The following is a 22,784-nucleotide window of genomic DNA, read 5'->3' on the forward strand; positions in this document are numbered from 1 at the left end:
CCTCCTGCGGGGACAGGGGCTGGGATTAAAAAATATAAAAATTAAATATAAATATAGGACAAAACACACATCACGACAAGAGAGACAACACAACACTACATAAAGAGAGACTTAAGACAACAACATAGCAAGGCAGCAACACATGACAACACAACATAGTAGCAACACAACATGACAACAATATGGTAGAAACACAACATGGTAGCAGTACAAAACATGGTACAAACATTATTGGGCACAGACAACAGCACAAAGGGCAAGAAGGTAGAGACAACAATACATCACGCAAAGCAGCCACAACTGTCAGTAAGAGTGTCCATGATTGAGTCTTTGAATGAAGAGATTGAGATAAAACTGTCCAGTTTGAGTGATTGTTGCAGCTCGTTCCAGTCGCTGGCTACAGCGAACTGAAAAGACGAGCGACCCAGGGATGTGTGTGCTTTGGGGACCTTTAACAGATTGTGACTGGCGGAACGGGTGTTGTATGTGGAGGATGAGGGCTGCAGTAGATATCTTAGATAGGGAGGAGTGAGGCCTAAGAGGGTTTTATAAATAAGCATCAACCAGTGTGTCTTGCGATGGGTATACAGAGATGACCAATTTACAGAGGAGTATAGAGTGCAGTGATGTGTCCTATAAGGAGCATTGGTGGCAAATCTGATGGCCGAATGGTAAAGAACATCTAGCTGCTCGAGAGCACCCTTACCTGCCGATCTATAAATTATGTCTCCGTAATCTAGCATGGGTAGGATGGTCATCTGAATCAGGGTTAGTTTGGCAGCTGGGGTGAAAGAGGAGCGATTACGATAGAGGAAACCAAGTCTAGATTTAACTTTAGCCTGCAGCTTTGATATGTGCTGAGAGAAGGACAGTGTACCGTCTAGCCATACTCCCAAGACTTGTATGAGGTGACTACCTCAAGCTCTAAACCCTCAGAGGTAGTAATCATACCTGTGTGAAGAGGGGCATTCTTCTTACCAAACCACATGACCTTTGTTTTGGAGGTGTTCAAAACAAGGTTAAGGGTAGAGAAAGCTTGTTGGACACTAAGAAAGCTTTGTTGTAGAGCATTTAACACAACATCCGGGGAGGGGCCAGCTGAGTATAAGACTGTATCATCTGCATATAAATGGATGAGAGAGCTTCCTACTGCCTAAGCTATGTTGTTGATGTAAATTGAGAAGAGCGTGGGGCCTAAGATTGAGCCTTGGGGTACTCCCTTTGTGACAGGCAGCGGCTGAGACAGCAGATTTTCTGACTTTATACACTGCACTCTTTGAGAGAGGTAGTTAGCAAACCAGGCCAAAGACCCCTCAGAGACACCAATACTCCTTAGCCGGCCCACAAGAATGGTATGGTCTACCGTATCAAAAGCTTTGACCAAGTCAATAAAAATAGCAGCACAACATTGCTTAGAATCAAGGGCAATGGTGACATCCTTGAGAACCTTTAAGGTTGCAGTGACACATCCATAACCTGAGCGGAAACCAGATTGCATACAAGAGAGAATACTGTAGACATCAAGAAAGCCAGTCAGTTGATTATTGACAAGTTTTTCCAACACTTTTGATAAACAGGGAAAAATAGAAATAGGCCTATAACAGTTAGGATCAGCTTGAACTCCCTCTTTAAATAAAAGATGAACCGTGGTTGCTTTCCAAGCAATGTGATCCTCCCCAGAAAGGAGAGACATAAAGGTCGGAGATAGGCTTAGCAATGATAGGGGCAGCAACCTTAAAGAAGAAGGTGTCTAAACCATCTGACCCAGATGTTTTTTTGAGGTCAAGTTTCAAGAGCTCCTTTAGCACCTCAGACTCAGTGACTGCCTGCAGGAAGAAACTTTGTAGCGGGGCAGGGGAAAAAGAGGGAGAAGCATCGGGAATAGTCACATTAGAAGGGGTGGGAGATTAGGAAATGTTGGACAGGCAAGCAGGCATGGCTGAGTCCAATAGGCATCCTGACTTAATGAAGTGGTGATTAAAGAGCTCAGCCATGTGCTTCTTGTCAGTAATAACCACATCATCAACTTTAAGGGACATGGGCATCTGTGAGGAGGGTTTGTTCTCCAGATCTTTAACCATTTTACAGAACTTCTTGGGGTTAGACTCACAGAGAGTGAACTGCTCCTTAAAGTAACTAACTTTGGCCTTCCGGATAGCCTGAGTGCACTTATTTCTCATTTGCCTGAACGAGAGCCAGTCAGCCTGAGTATGCATGTGCGCAATTCTTGAGGTGGAGTAACTCTGCAAGATCACGGTCGAACCAGGGGCTGAACCTGTTTTTAATTCTAATTTTCTTTATGGGGTCGTGTTTGTTAACAATACCACTGAAAATATTTAAAAAAGAAGGTCCAAGCGTCTTCGACAGAGTGGAACAAGCTGATTCTATACCATTTTACAGAGGCCAGTTCATGAAGGAAGGCTTGCTTATTAAAGTTTTTTAGCAAGCGTCTATGACAAATCAGGACAGGTCGTTTCACTGAACAGCCATTACGAACACAGGCTGTAAAACAGTGATCATTAAGGCCATTAGAGAAAACACCAGACTGATACCTATCAGGATTATTTGTGAGGATAACATCAAGGAGAATAGCCTTTTCTGGGTTTTTGGAGTCATACCTTGTGGGATTGGTAATAATCTGAGAAAGATTTAGGGAGTCCCATTGCTTTAAGACTTGGTCAGGTGGTTTAAGCATGTCCCAGTTTAGGTCACCTAGCAGGACAAATTCCAACTTAGTGTAAGGGGCCAGGAGAGAGCTTAGGGCAGATAGGGTACAGGCAGGTGATGATGGAGGACGATTGCACCCAGCAACAGTCAACAAAGAGCTATTTGAAAGTTTAATACATAAAACCAGCAAATAAAATTGTTTGGGGACAGACTTGGTGGAGACAATCGAGCACTGAAGGTGATCCTTGGTAAAGATTGCCACTCCCCCAACTTTGGAAGATCTGTCTCGCCGAAAAATGTTAAAACCAGAAAGGTTAACATCAGTATTCAAAACACTCTTCCTTAACCACGTCTCAGTAATGACCAACACATCTGGATTGGAGCTGTGAACCCACACTTTCAATTGATCCATTTTAGGTAATAAGCTTCTAGTGTTAAAACGTGCAGAAAACCCAGGCTTTTACGAGAGCAGAAATCAGTGAAGCAGATATCAGAGCACATGTCAGAATTGGGGCTAGCAACAGTAGATGGGCCAGGGTGTACATGCACATTTCCAGATATCATCAACAGTAATACAATCAAGGCACGGCAGAGAACAGGGAGAGCTCTGCAGTGTTGATTTATAACAACTGAATGTGCATCAGATGGCAACAAGATCATATTGTACAGCAGTTTCATCAGGTAACATGAATACAAAACCGGCGAGAGGTGGTTAGATTGGGATGGGAGGCCAAAAGTCTGTGTAACCAATAGAGAATCAGAGTCCTGAGTGTGGGAACAAACAGTCTGTCCCACAGTGTGGTAAAGAAAGTTCGTAGTCAACAAAGCATGCAGGAGTCATGAGTCAAATAGCAATATATAATATATAACGACTTGGGGCTAGCCATTGTAAGTTCAGAGTCACTCGCACCAACAGTGCCTGTGTGCTGGAGGCGAGCGAAAGCTTGGGAGAGAGGGGGAAGTGTGGTGGGGGTACCTGTACCAGACAGGGGGAGACAACCAGGGCAGACGGTGAACAGATCGCCAGGTGGAATCCAAGCAGCAGTGCAGCAGGCAACGGGAGTAGGTGTCACACCCACCTGGGAGAAGATTTTATTTCTGGAGGCAGATTTCTTGTAGAAAATGCCAGTCTCTGAACAGCAGGAGGGGGCTTTAAGGCCTCTGGATCTGGGTGGGGTAGGCTGCCATTTGTTGGGCTCAAAGGCTTCGACACCTCTCGCTTCACGTCAGTGCTAATTGAAGTTTTATCTCTTTGTCTTAGCAAGCTTGGTAGCCTTAGCGTTCAGTCCTTATAAAGTAAAATATATCATTGTAATATATTTTTCTACATTTGTAAAAAAAAAAAAAAAAAAATGTTATCACTTTTTTTATTGTGTGTAGATTGATGAGGTGGTAAAAATAATTTAATACATTTTAGAATAAGGCTGTAACGTAACAAAATGCGAAAAAAAAGTCAAGGTGTCTGAATACTTTTTGAATGCACAGCACACACAGACACACACACTATGGAGAAACATTGATCTTATTGAAGATCTGAGGCTATAGGCTACCCATCTATATGCTGGTTGTCCACAGTGTTTGCAGGACAGTAAGAAACTGGTTTTCATAATCAGACAAACAGCCTGTCCTACACTCAGGAGGCAAAACATTTTATTGGCTGAGAAGCATTTTTCAGAGGGAGTGATATTTTCCTTTCATTCTACCTTATCTCTTACGGCTGTGCCATGACCCTTTGCCAACATTATTATATGGATTATAAGATCAGAGCAACACAGCCATACAGATAGTCTATGGTAGGATAAGCATGTGTAGGCCTATTAACAGACGTATACAGTATTTACTATATGGTAACTTCTCACATACTTCTGGACAGGAAATAATTTCTTGACAAGAGAGCATACATGGAGTGGTGTGGGTGGATCGTAAACATTTCACATTGGATATCAGATGTGTGTGTGACAGACAGTGTGTATGATGAGTGTATGTGCGTGGGAGTGTGTGACAGTGTGAACGTGTGGGTGAGCAGCATTTCAGTCTATCAAAGTCACCAGCGGGCCGCCCCCGGCTTCAGAGACAAACAAATGAGAGTGAGAGAAGCCAGATTCAGTTGGTTCACAGCTTGTTGTTCTCAAGCGATGATATTCTCCTGAATCACACGGCAAGGCAGTGGGACACACCTGCCACAACCTAATGAAACTGTATGACAAGACAGGAAGTGGAAGAACAGACCCAGATGAGTGAGCCTTAAAGATTTACAGTGTGGAAAGTAAACCAATCTGGGAGTTCAGAGGTGAGTCAAAAACTTTAATTATTCAAACGGAATAAGCCAGAAGTGCACCTGTATACCTGAGGGCAGAATATTGGTATTCAGACCAAATATCTCATGGCAGATCATTCCAACTCTTAGAAGAAATGGAGTGAACTTCTAGGAAAACTCCCACTCACCACTCCAACCTGTTGTCTGGTCCCGAGCTCATTTGAAGATAGAGAGCCTGTTAAGTAGTAAGGCTGGAGGGGCTGAGTTGGCGTATAGTCAAGGCTCTGATCCCACACCTGCACCAGGAGGAGCTTTGAATTGAAGTGGTTCTCAGGTAACAGTAACAGACGACTGATGACACATCAGTGGTTCTTACAGATTAAATCGCAGAACATGAGATTGAAAAAGTGTCAAACTTGCCAACTAGGTTATTCAATGTATACATTATTCTTTTAAATGGTTAGACTACTCCGTCAAACATGGTTTTCTGAATAAGTAATCGACACTATGTGTGTTATGTGTACTCTACAAATCCATCCAACAAAAAAATCCATGTATACATTATACAGTCGTGGCCAAAAGTTTTGAGAATGACACAAATATTAATTTTCACAAAGTCTGCTGCCTCAGTTTGTATGATGGCAATTTGCATATACTCCAGAATGTTATGAAGAGTGATCAGATGAATTGCAATTAATTTCAAAGTCCCTCTTTGCCATGCAAATTAACTGAATCCCCAAAAAACATTTCCACTGCATTTCAGCCCTGCCACAAAAGGACCAGCTGACATCATGTCAGTGATTCTCTCGTTAACACAGGTGTGAGTGTTGACGAGGACAAGTCTGGAGATCACTCTGTCATGCTGATTGAGTTCGAATAACAGACTGGAAGCTTCAAAGGAAGGTGGTGCTTGGAATCATTGTTCTTCCTCGGTCAACCATGGTTACCTTCAAGGAAACACGTGCCGCCATCATTGCTTTGCACAAAAAGGGCTTCACAGGCAAGGATATTGCTGCCAGTAAGATTGCACCTAAATCAACCATTTATCAGATCATCAAGAACTTCAAGGAGAGCGGTTCAATTGTTGTGAAGAAGGCTTCAGGGCACCCATGAAAGTCCAGCAAGCGCCAAGACCGTCTCCTAAAGTTGATTCAGCTGCGGGATGGGGGCACCACCTGTACAGAGCTTGCTCAGGAATGGCAGCAGGCAGGTGTGAGTGCATCTGCATCCACAGTGAGGCAAAGACTTTTGGAGGATGGCCTGGTGTCAAAAAGGACAGCAAAGAATCCACTTCTCTCCAGGAAAAACATCAGGGACAGACTGATATTCTGCAAAAGGTACAGGGATTGGACTGCTGAGGACTGGGGTAAAGTCATTTTCTCTGCTGAATCCCCTTTCTGATTGTTTGGGGCATCTGGAAAAAAACTTGTCCGGAGAAGACAAGGTGAGCGCTACCATCAGTCCTGTGTCATGCCAACAGTAAAGCATCCTGAGACCATTCATGTGTGGGGTTGCTTCTCAGCCAAGGGAGTGGGCTCACTCACAATTTTGCCTAAGAACACAGCCATGAATAAAGAATGGTACCAACACATCCTCCGAGAGCAACTTCTCCCAACCATCCAGGAACAGTTTGGTGACGAACAATGCCTTTTCCAGCATGATGGAGCACCTTACCATAAGGCAAAAGTGATAACTAAGTAGCTCGGGAAACAAAACATCGATATTTTGGGTCCATAGCCAGGAAACTCCCCAGACCTTTATCCCATTGAGAACTTGTGGTCAATCCTCAAGAGGCGGGTGGACAAACAAAAACCCACAAATTCTGACAAACTCCAAGCATTGATTATGCAAGGATGGGCTGCCATCAGTCAGGATGTGGCCCAGAAATTAATTGACAGCATGCCAGGGCGGATTGCAGAGGTCTTGAAAAAGAAGGGTCAACACTGCAAATATTGACTCTTTGCATCAACTTCAAGTAATTGTCAATAAAAGCCTTTGACACTTATGAAATGCTTGTAATTATACTTCAGTATTCCATAGTAACATCTGACAAAAATATCTAAAGACACTGAAGCAGCAAACTTTGTGGAAATTAATATTTGTGTCATTCTCAAAACTTTTGGCCATGACTGTACATGTATGCTCTCTCACTAGTGAGCTTAACTTTGAACCACAAACCTGGTAGTCTATTTTTATTGGATAGGACCCCAAGGCATTATGGATAAAGGCCAAACATTTCACATTTACTGCATACAACTTACAGTATGGCTATGCAGTTACAGGATATCCTGACACATTGTTTTTCTATCTTCCAACTGCCATTGCACAACATTTGATGTATCATCACACAGTTTCTTGGTCAACACATTCCTAACTGGCAGTTATAGCCAGATAAATGTACATTGTGTACAGTGTAAGTAATCCAAGGGAGCATTTGTAAATGATTGGTCAATCAAATGCTGAGTCATTTGACTATCTCTTACACCTGAAACAGTGTCTACAGGCAGGGTTGAGTCAAACAGGAAGATAAGGGTGCAGCTATGAGCCAGGCCCTCCAGGCAGTATTGTCAACTATGGCTAACTCCTATTCACACTATTCACAACAATGACACATCAATTACCTCATCATCAATGACTAAGACCTCTGACTGAAATTCAAACTGTTTCATACAGTATGTACTGTACTGCTGCTACTTTGCTGTATCATTGGACAAACATCAGGAATTGACTCATAAAGCTGGCAACCAGGCTGGTAAGAGGCTTTTTTTTAAATCATTTTTGTTAAGCAAACAGTTGTTTCGATCAGATCCTGTCTTGAGCCAGAATCGTTTCTCATTATTTCTTATTGTTTTAGATTCGTTTCTCATTTGGAAACACATCCCAGTTCGTGAGGCGGATAATCGGACACCTCGACTGACTCCTCAGTGGGACCTCACCCCTCCATCCCGATGTCCTGGCAGCCACTTACAGAGCACAGCCGGATCTAAATGGTGTAAACTTAACACCCCCACAAAGTGGACCTGATAATTGCAGCCTTTTATGGTGTTGTCACATTGAAAGGCCCCACAATAAGACTCACCCTGGAACTCGCCTCAATGTGCTAAATAAGCGAATTAAATCAACCCACCAGACACAAGCCAAGCACGATAACAACCTTTATTGCGGTGAAGTTGGTCACGCCAGGAGGGTGTTAACTCAATTTGTTTGTTTGGCAGCTAGAGGCAGTGTATCAGAGGGACAAAGCGTGGACTGGAAAAGGTTAAACGTGACTTAATGGACTCAGAATGGGAGGGAAGTGCCCGGCAGAGCAGAACGGGATAGCTTGGCACTGAGGAATGAACTTCTTGGACATGACTAATTTCTTCTGGAAAACCTTAGAGACTGCCCTTATGAATATGAATTCCATCAGTTGTACATCTGTCCAGATGTCAGTGACATAATAAAGGCTGCCATGTTCCTGGTGTGTTTTCCAAAGGAACAAAGCAATGATACTGTGTACTGTACACAACGATCAGTACCAGATGCAGCCATTTCCTTTCTCGGTCCAAACAAGTTGAGAAACCACCCACTCACTCTCCTCCCACACACGTATGAACACATCCACACCCACATGCCAGGACTCTGCAGAATCCCTTGGCCACTAATCCCTGTGTATCCTGGGCTTAATGCTGGATGACGAGTTGGTCTAATCTAATCAGCACTGAACTGGCAAACCCCCTCTACCACCTTTTTCTTCATGCGGTCTCTTTATTTCTCTTTTTCTCTCTCTCTTTCGCTGACTCTCGCTCTCTCTTTCACCATCTCTATCCCTATCTCCCTCTTTCTTCCTCTCTCGGTTCTCTAATCAGTGATACAGAAGGTCATTATCAGTCAGAGAGCCTGATTTCATTTCTGATGTCAGGAGAGTAGAGATTGCTGGCTGCGGCCTTCTCCCTATTGCACGCTTAAAATAGCACTATCATCACTGGTGACGTCATTCATTCCCCTCTCCTACTGGCTCAGCCCCCCCCCCCCAGACTTTTCTCTCTCCCTCTGCCAGCTCCTCTTTCTCTCGCTCTGATAACAGCATAGTGTGGGCTGTAAATCTATAGCTGAGGGTTCATTGTACTCTAGACTGCAGACAGAAGTCAGGTGTTCCAAGAATTGTCACGAGCAGGACAAATAGATGCAAATCAAATGTAGCTATCTTCCCCCTCCCTTGACTTCTCCAGTTGGTCACAACTACATTGCACAAACTGATGACTGAAATGATCTCAATCCATCATCTGTTAGAAGGCATGTTTTTATACCAATCTACTGACAATGATATCCATCTGCAGTTAAAGCATTTATTCTGGATAGATTACATTACATCAATCAGTAGTGAGTCAGAGCAGCAACTTCAAACTGACCGTCTCCTCTACAGTATATCTACAGAGGTATATGACTAATGTAGGAGAGACTTGAGAGATCAAAGGAGACACTTGAGTTCAAAAGCAGCCAACTGAAAAGGAATTTGATCACCTCGTGGCTCTCAAATGTGTGGTGGAAAAATTCTGCACACCAAACACATTTTTTTTTTTTCCAGGATTGTATTATTCTGGGAATAATTTAGATCAACAGATCTGAAGTTGCACAATATCCTCACATTGTCTATTATAGCCTAGAAAAGCACCCTGGGTAATGATAATACTTCAGACTAAGCATAGCGGTGTCAGAGGAAGGCCCTTTTTGTTTTTGAAGACTCCAGTCATCCAAGTCAGACTGTTCTCTCTGCTACCGCACAGCAAGCGGTACCGGAGCACCAAGTCTGGGTCCAAAAGGCTCCTTAATAGCTTCTACCCTCAAGCCATAAGACTGCTGAATAATTAATCAAATGGCCACCCAGACTATTTACATTGACCCCCCCCCCCCCCATTTCTTTTTACACTGCTGCTACTCGCTGTTTATTATCTATGCATAGTCACTTTACCCCAACCTACATGTACAAACTACCTCGACTAACCTGTACCCACACATTGACTCAGTACCAGTACCCCCTGTATATAGCCTCGTTATTGTTATTTTATTGTGTTCATTTTAATTTAAAATGTTTACTTTAGTTTATTTAGGAAATATTTTCTGAACTCTACTTCTTGAACTGCATTGTTGGTTAAGGGCTTTCGGTAAGGTCTACACCTGTTGTATTTGGCGCATGTGACAAATAAAATTTGATTTGATTTAACATTGCTATCTGGCTATGTTTAGTCATGTTGAATATTGTTTCTGTTGACGTTACTCGATACAGCCAGTCAGCCAACTATAACTTCACAGTTAATTAGTCAGATGTGTCTATTTTTACTGTTCAGTTGATATTCCTGGCATTAACTGCTTGTTAAGGATGTGTTCATCGTGCACGGCAAAGTTTAGCCTAATCAATTATTTAAAAAAAGACTTGGTAGGGGGGGGTCAGACCCCTATTAATGACCCCTGGACAATGTAGAATACACCACTTCACTTTAAACATCTCCTTTTCCGAGCATTTCGGGAAAATCCCCTGAGATTCTAGTTGGAGGGAGTCCTGGATTGACCACTGTGCCTTTGGAAATGCACGTGACGCACTGATCAATGACGGCATTCTGGGGATTCCTGACCACCCTGGCCGTGGCTAAACACACACACAACCACTGCAATACAATGTCCTCTGACAAACAGATAGCTGCAATGGTTATGGTCAGATTGAACCATAGCAGTCCCTGTAGCCCTGTTTGGTCTGGCAACTTAGGTCACTAGGGCACAGGCCATAATATGCAGGGACTGGCAGTGAACGTCGTCATCAAGACCATGAAGAGGGTGGAAAATCCAAAGTGGGCTGACGTAGGGTGGAGAATCAGGGAGGAGGACAGTGACGCAGGAGCCAGGATGGATATCAGTGGGAATCCTCTATGGAACATTACCCCTCTAGACAGGGATAGTCATGGCCTATATTAATCTACAGGTGTCTATCTATGGGGAGTTCTGCAGTTTAAAGGGGTTCACTGTTATATCAATTCAGACAGTGCCAAACCCCTGGGCGAACCTGTCATTGTTGTTTTTGTCATCGAGTCCCCCAAAGTGTCACTGGCCAATCAGCACGGTGAGTCCGAGGGGACAACTGTGATAACTGCATTCCTCTGGTCCCTTAGCGCTGGGCCACAGCCACCCGACAGAATTTGATCAATGGGCCTGGCCTCCGGAGCAGACATTGGTGCCAGCTCCACTGTCCCCCAGACTGGAAGGTGTCAGGGGGAGATTGCGTGCAGGCATGAGGAGGACAGCTCTGAAATCTGGGCCCTGCCAGAGCTGATCTAAGCGTGTTAAAGGAGTTATGCCTGCCTGCCTGCCTTTGTTGTCCTCAGTGGAAACTAGCTCAATGGCATATTTTCCAAGTGCTTCAGAGGAGAGTCATGTGATTAGGAAACCACTGAGCACTCAGTCACACAGGGAGAGAAAAGGGACTAGCCAAAAGGATGGGAGGACAGGGGGAGGGGTGGTGTGAGTCACTTTGACAGAACTTGCAGTGCGGGTACATTCTAAATGAACGTCCTCTGAACTTCAATGCTTGTCAAAAGTTTCCAAACAACTCAAAAGGCAGAAAAAAGAAAGGAGATACTCACGAAGGTGTTCCTCTACTTTCCGTCCTGAACCCTTTGACTCTATTCCTCCAATAACAGGTCCTTACACTCATATAACCACATTATACTTATCTGGACATACCAGGCTATTATAAGTACACTGACATGTCTGAGACAACACTTGACTCTCTTAAGAGTTCTAGTTGTCTGTCTGTGTGTATATGTGTGTGTGTAAAACAAATGCATTCCTTTGTGGTGCTCTGTGTTATGGAAAGAGAGATACCAACCAGAACAGGAGAATGTGTGTGCACAAGTCTTTTTTAAATTCCCCATCGGGCAGGAAAACAAAGATCATTCCATCCCAGATCCCTCTGATGGACATCTCACAGGAAAGTTCCACAGCCAAAACACGACTAACTCAAAAGATGATGCCAGCCAAAAGGCCCTAGCCCCTTGTTTGGTAAGAGCAAAGTGAATGACTTGGCCAGGATCTACACGCTAGCGCTGTCATCCACAGCTGTCACCAGAAGAGGCCCTCCCGTCCGGCCGCGCCGCCATGCAGTATTATTGTAGCAATATGCTGTGAATGACATGTAGAATTGACTGTAAGTGATCAGTGATCACAGGATGATATAAAAAGGTCACTAGGACATACACAAATATGAAAGTGTTCGCTCATCTCAAAGTCCCCTCTCTGTCCCAACATAGTAAGGTCAATGGCCAAATGAACATGAATGACTTGGCAAATGAACAACGTTGGGGCACTGTTATGATCTTTTCAGCGCTGCTGCGAAGTTATTTTCTACCAGACTATCTGACTCAATCTAAATGTACAGCACATAGGCCTTCTGTTTTAGTGGGCTCATGAAAGAACATGCTTGCCTCCATGAGCTCTCCCCCAATTACCTAGTGAGTCACACAACAGTGTTAGAAAGTGGATGGGGTTAATGCATTTACAGACCCCTGTGCCCACAGCCTCACCCTGCCACTCCACTCATCTCTCCCCCATCTCACCCTCTGTCCTACCCTACTGTTGGAATGCCACAGTGCCACAAACATCATTGTTAGCAGCCCCAGGGAGAGCCAGAGATATTTTACACATTGATCCCAGCCAAGGCAGTCACAACTAGCCCCACCATTTTGTTTTGCACAACGTCAGGCGGAGAGGGGAAGAAACAGATGTCTTTGACGCACTAGCAGTGTCTGTAAAATCAAGGTGTGAGGAAGATGTTTTTTTATGCTGGCATGAACGCCCAACTGAATGAGAATCAAAGGTGTGAAAAATGTAAGGATTTCCTTGAAGAAAAGCCCAAGGCTCATTGCATGCAAACATGCAGCACATCTTAGACATAAAATGCGTCCCACCTCGGCTCTCTCTAGGAAGTGGACAGGTAGCTTTAAACAGCACAGAACAAAGGAAGGCTGGGGTGCTCTGTGTGTGTTCACACGGTATTAGATACAGATAATAGCAAAAAGTCTAAAATGCTCTCTCTCAGGAATACACACACACACACACACACACACACACACACACACACACACACACACACACACACACACACACACACACACACACACACACACACACACACACACACACACACACACACACACACACACACACTGATTACCTGACATCAAATAAAACTTTGTCACATGCGCAGAATACAACAAGTGTAGACCTTACCGCTCACTTACAAGCCCTTAACCAACAGTGCAGTTCAAGAAGAGTTAAGAAAATATTTACCAAATAAACTAAAGTAAAAAATAATAAAAATAAACACAATAACATATCTATAACGAGGCTATATACAGGGGGTACAGGTTAGAGGTAATTTGTACATGCAGGTAGGTGGGAAGTGACTATGCATAGATAATAAACAGCAAGTAGCAGCAGCAATGTACAAAACAAATGGAGGGGGGTTCAATGTAATAGTTTGATTAATTGTTCAGCAGTCTTATGGCTTGGGGGCAGAAGCTGTTAAGGAGCCTTTTAGTCCTAGACCTGGCGCTCCGGTACCGCTTGCAGTGCGGTAGCAGAGAGAACAGTCTATAACTTGGGTGACTGGAGTCTCTGACAATATTATGGGCCTTCCTCTGACACCGCCTATTATATAGGTCCTGGATTGCAGGAAGCTTGGCCCCAGTGATGTACTGGGCTGTACGCACTACCCTCTGTAGCACCTTACGGCCAGATACCGAGCAGTTGCCATGCCAGGCCGTGATGCAACCGGTCAGGATGCTCTCGATGGTGCAGCTGTAGAACTTTTTGAGGATCTGGGACCCATGCCAAATCTTTTCAGTCTCCTGAGGGGGAAAAGGTTTTGTCGTGCCCTCTTCACAACTGTCTTGGTGTGTTTGGACCACAATAGATCGTTGGTGATGTGGACACCAAGGAACTTGAAACTCTCGACCCTCTCCACTACAGCCCCGTTGATGTTAATGGGGGCCTGTTCGGCCCGCTTTTTCCTGTAGTCCACAATCAGCTCCTTTGTCTTGCTCACATTGAGGGAGAGGTTGTTGTCCTGGCACCACACTGCAAGTTCTCTGAACTACTCCTAATAGGCTGTCTCATCGTTGTCGGTCATCAGGCCTACCACTGTTGTGTCGTCAGCAAACTTAATGATGGTGTTGGAGTCGTATTTGGCCACACAGTCATGGGTGAACAGGGAGTACAGGAGGGGACTAAGTAGACACCCCTGAGGGGCCCCAGTGTTGAGGATCAGCGTGGCAGACATGTTGTTGCCTACCCATACCACCTGGGGGCAGCCCGTCAGGAAGTCCAGGATCCAGTTGCAGAGGGAGGTGTTTAGTCCCAGGGTCCTTAGCTTAGTGATAAGCTTTGTGGGCACCTTGGTGTTGAACACTGAGCTGTAGTTAATGAACAGCATTCTCACATAGGTGTTCCTTTTGTCCAGGTGGGAAAGGGCAGTGTGGAGTGTGATTGAGATTGCGTCATCTGTGGATCTGTTGGGGCGGTATGCAAATTAGAGTGGGTCTAGGGTATCCGGGAGAATACTGTTGATGTGACCCATGACCAGCCTTTCAAAGCACTTCATGGCTCCCGATGTGAGTGCTACGGGCGGTAATCATTTAGGCAGGTTACCTTCGCTTCCTTGGGCACAGGGACTATGGTGGTCTGCTTGAAACATGTAGGTATTACAGACTCGGTCAGGGAGAGGTTGAAAATGTCAGTGAAGACACTTGCCAGTTGGTCCGCGCATGCTTTGAGTACACGTCCTGGTGATCCATCTGGCCCCGTGGCTTTGTGAATGTTGACCTGTTAAAAGGTTTTGCTCACATCGGCTACCGAGAGCGTTATCACACAGTCGTCCAAAACAGTTGGTGCTCTCATGCATGCTTCAGTGTTGATTGCCCTGAAGCGAGCATAAAAGGCATTTAGCTCGTCTGCTTGCCTCCCGTCACTGGGCAGCTCGAGTCTGGGTTTCCCTTTATAGTCCGTAATCATTTTCAAGTGCTGACACAGATGAGCGTCAGAGCCGGTGCAGTAGGATTCAATCTTAATCCTGTATTGACGCGTTGCTTGTTTGATGGTTCGTCTGAGGGCATAGCGAGATTTCGTATAGGCGCCCGGATTAGTGTCCCGCTCCTTGAAAGCGGCAGCTCTAGTCTTTAGCTTGATGCGGATGTTGCCTGTAATCAATGACTTCTGGTTGGGGTATGTACGTACGGTCACTGTGGGGACGACGTCGTCAATGCACTTATTGATGAAGCAGATGACTGAGGTGTTATACTCCTCAATGTCATTGGATGAATGCCGGAACATATTCCAGTCTGTGCTAGAAAAACAGTCCTGTAGCATAGCATCCGCGTCATCTGACCACTTCCGTATTGAGCGAGTCACTGGTAATTCCTGCTTTAGTTTTGGCTTATAAGCAGGAATCAGTTGGATAGAGGATAGAATTATGGTCAGATTTGCCAAATGGAGCGTGGGGAGATGCATCTCTATGTGTGGAGTGAAGACCATTTGCTCCTAGCCACAAAGCTGATTAACTCAAGCCAGCAGCAGGATGTTTGTTGCGGATTGGCAACTTTCTCCGAAATGCCCCACACTCCTATTTGTGGAAACATTACCTAGCTGGTCCACTGGCTGTCTGTTTGTGAGAAGAAGAGAAATGGGTCAGTGGGGTGGGCGCCAGAGTCAGGCCACAACTCCCACTCCCAGCCTGGATGCAGTATCTGACAGCTGACTGAGAGTCTGCAGGCCCCCTCTTTACACAGAACCACCAAAAGGTCAGGTACTTCAATCAGTTTATCCCTCTGCTGCCTCTCAGTGCACAGCCAAGTTTGACTTTGCCCCAGGCTGTACAGGTGTCTGCTAGCTTTAGTACACACTACACAGACAAACAACCTGGATTGAATTCTGTTGTTTTGTGTGTGTCTGAATACCGATCTAATTGGTGGTTGATGATTTTGCTGTTGGTGACATGTGTGTGTGTAATTCAAATATACTTTAGTAACTATCCTCAAGACATTTTATTTAACATACCTTTTTGATTTCCCAAACCTGTAATTTTACCAATGATCGAAGGCCTTTCATTTCCTCTCACACAGCACGCTCCCAATACCATCTCAAAAAGGACCACCTGTCACAAGCAAAACACTTTCACCACTTATACTTAAAACTTCTCCAAATTACACTCTTCTAAAACATACTTATTCATTTGTTACATAATTACACATGTTATGTTATTTTCCATAATGAGCTACTTTCCTACAGTGAAGGGCTGGTATTAATATTAATAACAAGAGGGAAATGTCAAGTAGACCACTGATAGTGTGAAGGAGGCCACATAGGATACAAAAAATCACTGGGAATTGTACATGAATATTTACATTGAGCCTTACAAGTACATTGGTATACAGGCAATGAATAGGTGTTACAAACCAGTATCCAGTGAGAGCCCTTTATACCCAAGACACTTAGCTGAAGTTAATGGATACGTAAAAATGAATGGGGACAGACTTGTAAACAAACGGTACCGTAGATATCTGACCAAATGATGCAAGATTTTAGTTCTGGGTTAACCGCGATAAGAAACTATCTTTCAGCGTAGACTCTGTAATAGCAACTGAGTGAGACTGATTAGTGGTCAGAAAGCATTTAACCAGCCTATGGAGTCATGTTATTGTGACATGGTTGAGCCATGCAAGTGCTCAATAGGAACACTGTGTCCCTGTTCTCTGCCTTCACTTGATTCAGTTAGCTTCCTCAGGGATCTCCTTCTAATGCCACAGGACAACCCACAAAATGGCCTCCCCTTCCCTGTCATTTGTACAGCAACTGCAATTCCCGAAAGTGGCATCCCCCTCTAGATGACTTCTCAATTCACAGCGTCACCAACTGGAGTCACTGCTTAGAAACTAGTATGTAGATTGTCAATTGATCACAACCCATTCTTTGGATCTCACGCCCAGTATGTGAGTAAGCCTGTCCAGTTTGATTTACAAAACACCTCACATGCTGACGAAGCACATGGACATTTCCTGCTTCAGCTTTCTATAAAAAGGGGTGTTGTAAGGGGACTAAACTGGATCAATATCAGGGTTCTACATACTGATAATAAATCTTGAATAAACGTGTCTGACAGGATTGTTTCATCTCCTTCCGGGCCCTGGCCTGTTCAGAGCGGTTCTGCTCTGTTCTCTTCTGCCTTTAGGCCCAGGGGCTGTGCAGCTGGAACAAGACTCAGTGAGAGTGGCAGATTGGGAAGGAGACAGGATGTGGAGGCTTTTTTTAAATATCCCATGTTAATGGAAACTGGAGTTTCCACTATTGTGACTCACACGACTTTGTCCTCTTCATAACACTTAGCATAAAATAACCTAATAAAATGTCATGTTATTTTCCTGCTTCTGCCTGCAGAAACTGACCCACATTTTCCACTGTCTAGTCTATGGACATACAGTGTGCTGGTCAAAGGCAGGGGTAAGGAGTTTGCTGACAAAGGTAGAAACCTCGAGGTGACAAGCCAGCACCTCATTAAATACACATTTTAATGAGCAGGCTTTTAAAAACAATTGACAGTTCTATCATAGGTCCAAATGTGGATATGACAGAGTTAATGTCAAAAAAAGGTGCCAGTCTTTTAACAGAAGCTTGCTCACTAGTAAAAATGGGGCCTGGCTAGAGTTGACATTCAGAAAACCAGTCGTAGTCGGAACTCTGAAAGCATCCAGTCCACACATGATTAGAGCTCTGGAGTGCTCACGTAACATGAACCCAGAGGCATTTTCTTCAATGCCACTACATTCTGATTCAAATGGGCAACTTTCCTGGCAGCGCCACGGAAACCTGAGGTCACCATATTGACTCACAGTATAAACATGCTCACGCCTAGGGACAAAGAGGGAGTAATGGAGACCTTTAAAAGCAGCCAACCCCCCCCCCCCCAATATGGTCATTGAGCAACACCTAAGCAAACCTCCTGACAAAATGTCCTACAATGAATTAAGTATGCAGCCCGAATTCAATATTGGACAAAAATAACATTCAGTGCCTTTAATCATAAGGTGTGATAAATCACAACATAGCTGAACCAAAATGTGATTATAATAGCTACCCTTGAAGTGGTTGTCTCACCACAAAGGAACAGACTTGCTGTGACTGGCCTACCATGGTTTATGTGGAAACACTGCCACCAAGTGGCGGAAATGAAAACTGCAACAAGCTCCATAACAACATACAGGTGCAACACATTGAACATTCTGTGTACATTCACTTTCCCCTTATAATAATGGGCTCACAATGCCACTCACTGAATCCGACATAAAGACAGAAAATGACTGGCAGGTAAATCCAAATACATTTATTGGTAATTTCATTCCACTGTACAAAGCAAGCATGAGATCTTGCAGTTACTGACTTGATGGGGCAGGGAAAAAAACAAAGTTGGAGAATTTTCATTTCTGTTATACCAACACGACATCTAGAACAAAGGAGAAAATAGGATTAGGGTAAGTACGCAGGCTTTAAATAAATATTTTCACAAGTAATGTAGAAATAACATTGGAGTGTGCTAAAGACTGTTTGAACGCTACCTCTGGACGGACACTTGCCAAGATAATCAGCAATCAAGTCGTTGTGATCTCCCTGCTGGGTGGATCAATGCATAATGTCAATCATTTGTTGCTAGCCAATATCAAAGCTTGCCAGCAAGAGCTGCCCTCCCGATTGGCTGTTGCGCTAGTCGCCGACCTTTAAGTCACTGCGTCTCCCCTCAGGTCTCCTCCTTTCATTAACAATGACCGGTCGCTGGGAGCTAGGTGGTGGATTATCTCGGCAAGTGTGAACAACAGGTAATACTTCAGAAATACGCTTCAGTGATAGCGTCAAGGAGTAAATGATCATGGGTGGGATGCATTTTAAAAGGTACTCCGACAAGGTCTAGGATGCGAGACTCATACTTTTCCACCACAAAGATACACATGTCTGCAGCACTTACCACAGAGACCAGTCCCACAGCCTACTCCAGGGCTTTGACGATGGCCTCGTTGGCGTCTATGTTGATCTGGACCTCAGCCCTGGCAGCCTCGTCAGACGCTGACGCCATCTCAGACTGGGCCTTCTCCAGGTTGGCCTTGGCAGCCTAAGAGAAGCGTCAGATACACGTCAATACAATAACAGTTTATGCATACTATGATGCAATGTGTTAGATATCATGCACACCAAATATGCTAGCACAGTACTAACACTGTCTTTATATTTCTCACATTTGACTGAATAACCAATTGAGGCAAATCATTTTTTAGACAGGGGTCAGAGCTAGGCAGCCAGACCAGTGTAAGCATTGTCAGGGGAAATACTTCATCGCTTCAGCGATGCTCCAGAAACCTATACAGTTATGGCTCATTGGGGCAAAAACATAAGGGGGCATAGCCTATTGCGCTTTATGATCCTTCCAGGGAGACACATGAACTCATTCCAATATACCAGTTTATGTTAAAAGGAGGTCAGGGAGCATATCTGGGAAGAGAGACTTGCATAGCAAATTCACATTGCCTCTTTCCTGTGAAAGGCCCATTTGTCACAGTAGTGTTTACAGCGTAGAAATGCCAAACATTCGTTAAAGGTCTCCCAGCGGGGACTTGACACATCTGTTATAACTCAACAGTGACTGACCTTTCCTGCCTTATTAACAGCAGGGCCTCCTGTGCATTTTTATCTCACAGGGGGGGGGGAAATCATCTATTTCTATGGAGTCAAGTTGACAGTGTGTGCCCTCCTTGGGCGGGGTCAAAGAGAGAACGAGCACCTCTATGATAAACATGTGTAATTGGCTGATGTGGCTGTGAATGAACAACATGACTGACATGTTTTGACTGAGATTTGGGCCAATGCTGTGCAATACACTAATGTTAAGGAAGGGATTTGGACATGTCATGGAAGGTTTACAAAGGTCTGACTGAGGAGAGCTGTACACAGTTATCGTCTTTATAAAGGGCACTGGGATTGGCAAAGGGCTCCTGTTGGGTTTCAATCAATGACTGACTGGCTCTGCATGGGCTGAATGAGCCTGCCAATCACACCTCTCTAGCCTGGCTTTCCCAATCACTCGAGTCTTCCTGTAAGCCTCATCTAGAGAATGGCTTAAAACTAATGTCGAGGATGGGCAGTTCTTAAATTGGGTAGGCATCCATTTAAGGCTAGGCGAACATTTTATTTCTGATGGACAGCCATTAATGAGCATGAACCGGAATACCTTTTCCACAATTGAAGCATTAGAAAACAGAGGTCATCCCTATTCCAGTCTTCCAGACCAGCTCTAACACACCTGGTAAAACGAATCACGCTCCAACTAGCTACTATGACTAGCCAAGTTGATAACTAGAGTCAGGGTGTGTTGATGGCACAAGCCTGCTCACCCTGTGGTTCTCAAGGACCAGAGTTCCCCACCCGTTACCATAGAAATACTACATCGGTTTATAGGAGTTGGTGATACTTACAGCCACATCCAGCTGGTCCAAGGGGAAGGCCTCCTCAGCCAGCAGCTGCACTGAGGAGTCTGCGTTCACTGTGATTGACCCACTGCTCACTGCAAAACATACACAGCATCTGAATATACATACCAACCTGTTCCACCCAGAAATCATACCACCCAGCAGTAGGACTACACTATTGAAGTTAATTAAATGCACCAGCAAGCCTCTCTTAAAGTTCAGTTCAGCCACAGATACAAATGTGCCATTTTGTTTTAGTTGATTTCAAAATCAGGAAAGTAGCCTACAATTTGAAAGTGTTACACTAAAAAGTGAGATCTATCTCAGTCTAGGACACAGTCATCATTATCCCCACAAATCGAGACAGGGCTGACCCCTGCTGGATAGTCCATATTAGTGGCCAGATATTGATATGGAACTGACCCTTGCAATCATGATTCTATTAATAGGAATTTCAACATTGAAAGCATGTGCAAGTATTGTCCCCATTTGGTACATTTTACATTAAGTTAATTCACTTTGAAATGATTGCTTTTAGTAACAAGAGTTTAGTATCGAGATAATACAGTGGCCGTGAAAATACAATCAAAGCGTCCAAATTACATATAGGCCCACTACTGGTATTTCCACATTTCCTGATACAATATGGCTGTCAGGGTAAATATCTAGCCATAGTGAATCAAATACAGTTCTAGAAGGTGACACCACTGAAGTCCCTTTTCACATAAATATCAGAGGTCAGACACTGTCCTATCATTTCATAAAGGATGATTAAAAAGTGGTATTTTCACAATGTTGCTACACCTATCCAACCCTTTTAGATGTAGCCTAGGCAAGGACCTAGAGGTAAGGGGAAAAGGCTTAGGGGTTGATCTGGGATTGGGCAATCCAGAACCAGGATGCCCTCTCACATCATGTACGACAGAGGCCATGAGACCCACCCACTATTCCATCTACATGAACAAGCCACAGCTTACCAAAGAATTTAGCTGCGGAGCCGTCATCATTGAACACTGTGACCACACCAGGCCTGAGGACCTGCAGCGTGGGGACGTGGGCAGGAAGGATACCAAAAGCACCAGTCAGTGTGGGCACATCAACCTGTTTCACACTGGCCTCCTTGAAGTACACCTGGGAGGAGAAGGAGAAACATAAGCAGACATTACTGTACTTGACTGTTATTGACTTTCAGATGAGAATTGAAGTGGGATGTTTCAATATTATCTGTGGAAAAATACACAATCTGTGCATGCAGTACTAGATTGTTGTTTCTAATAGATGAAGTCTATGTATATTTACTGAGGTGTTATGTTACTCCATTTGAGGTCCTGGTGCATTGTAGATAGTTATGTTAATATACCATTACTGCCTGACAGAGGTTAAATAGCAAGTGCATACTTCTCTCTTCAATTCATCTTTAACGTTGACTGTTGAGTTATGTAGTTTGCTAGGTATGACATTGTGTATCCAACTAGCTAGCAAATAGCGTACTGTCAGACGCAATCAGTATTAGTGATATCTAACTAGTTAGCTGTAGTGTAAGGCTAAATTATACATAGCTTGCAGAATAGCTATATGGGTGGCTAAAAAGGTGCAGTCTGCACACGATTAAAGACTTAGCCAACGAGTTATTATATCAGAAACTATTAACGTTACTAACAATTGAATAGTATTCCCTTTCTATTCTCAAGGTGACAGAATAACAGAAACTGCAAGGCCCTGTGACCAAACATTTCGGTAGCTAACGTTAGCTAGATAAAAGTAGTTAACTTATGGATAACAATTGTAAGCTAGCAAATGGCAACACTGACAGTAGGAATGTCAAACTGACAAGCTTCGTAGGTTTTGTTGGAATATCCACGCTCGACCGTCCCTTTTTACAACTAACGTTATGTGCATCACAGACTGGTGACAAGTTCAAGTTAACTAACCACGCCTAAGCATATAGGTAATGTTGGTAATATTTACATGAATAACTAGCAATGTGCATAAGGTTTTCATAATGTCTATTAAAATGAGAAGGAGATAGCTATCTAGACAACTTAACTACTATGTTAGTAGGCCCAAAAGCCTTGCCAACCCCGGATTCGCTTACCTGCGTTGGCGACGCAAATGTGAAGGACATCTGGGAAGAGCCTGAGGGTGCGTCGGCGTAACATCTTGCTTGCCTCAATACAGGAAGAGAGCGACGGAGAAACCTTGCTGCCATCATTTTTGTTGAATAAATCTAATTCAGGTTCAACCCGAAGCGAAAGGATCCCCTAGCCCTTGTGTGAAGTCAGTCAAACAGTGTGCGCCTGATAGGACAAGGACGTTGGTAACCTACC

General features: G+C 44.1%; 1 protein-coding gene and 1 long non-coding RNA gene across 4 annotated transcripts; one reads left to right on the forward strand and one right to left on the reverse strand.

Annotated features, from left to right (window-relative positions):
• Positions 1 to 4,541: 4,541 nt before the first annotated feature.
• Positions 4,542 to 8,473, forward strand: LOC115158219 (uncharacterized). Of its 2 annotated transcripts, XR_003868644.1 has the most exons (4): positions 4,542 to 4,957; positions 5,058 to 5,258; positions 7,598 to 7,676; positions 7,779 to 8,473. It is a non-coding gene; the product is annotated as an uncharacterized LOC115158219 (long non-coding RNA). The 2 variants fall into 2 exon arrangements; XR_003868643.1 differs by having other exon boundaries at positions 4,542 to 5,258.
• A 9,831-nt stretch (positions 8,474 to 18,304) lies between these two features.
• Positions 18,305 to 22,784, reverse strand: atp5f1d (ATP synthase F1 subunit delta). 2 transcript variants are annotated; one of them, XR_003868645.1, is made up of 6 exons: positions 22,553 to 22,784; positions 21,435 to 21,588; positions 20,464 to 20,552; positions 18,963 to 19,106; positions 18,559 to 18,613; positions 18,305 to 18,446 (listed from the first exon to the last, which is right to left on the reverse strand). XR_003868645.1 is itself a non-coding variant. In XM_029706896.1 (5 exons), the coding sequence occupies exons 1-4, from the start codon at positions 22,667 to 22,669 to the stop codon at positions 18,984 to 18,986; spliced, it is 483 nt and encodes a 160-aa protein (XP_029562756.1). In that variant the 5' UTR covers positions 22,670 to 22,781; the 3' UTR covers positions 18,305 to 18,446; positions 18,963 to 18,983. The 2 variants fall into 2 exon arrangements, 1 of the variants encoding a protein (XP_029562756.1); XM_029706896.1 differs by lacking the exon at positions 18,559 to 18,613 and having other exon boundaries at positions 22,553 to 22,781.

This window comes from Salmo trutta, chromosome 22, assembly GCF_901001165.1.
Source record: "Salmo trutta chromosome 22, fSalTru1.1, whole genome shotgun sequence".
Classification (NCBI taxonomy): Eukaryota; Metazoa; Chordata; class Actinopteri; order Salmoniformes; family Salmonidae; genus Salmo; species Salmo trutta.

Bases quoted from the DNA above. Each gene is read 5' to 3' on its own strand.
- atp5f1d (XM_029706896.1), bottom strand. From the start codon at position 22,669: ATGATGGCAGCAAGGTTTCTCCGTCGCTCTCTTCCTGTATTGAGGCAA. The intron at 21,589-22,552 runs GTAAGCGAATCC...TTCTCCTCCCAG, and splicing joins CATTTGCGTCGCCAACGCAG to GTGTACTTCAAGGAGGCCAG. The intron at 20,553-21,434 runs GTAAGCTGTGGC...TATGTTTTGCAG, and splicing joins CTCCGCAGCTAAATTCTTTG to TGAGCAGTGGGTCAATCACA.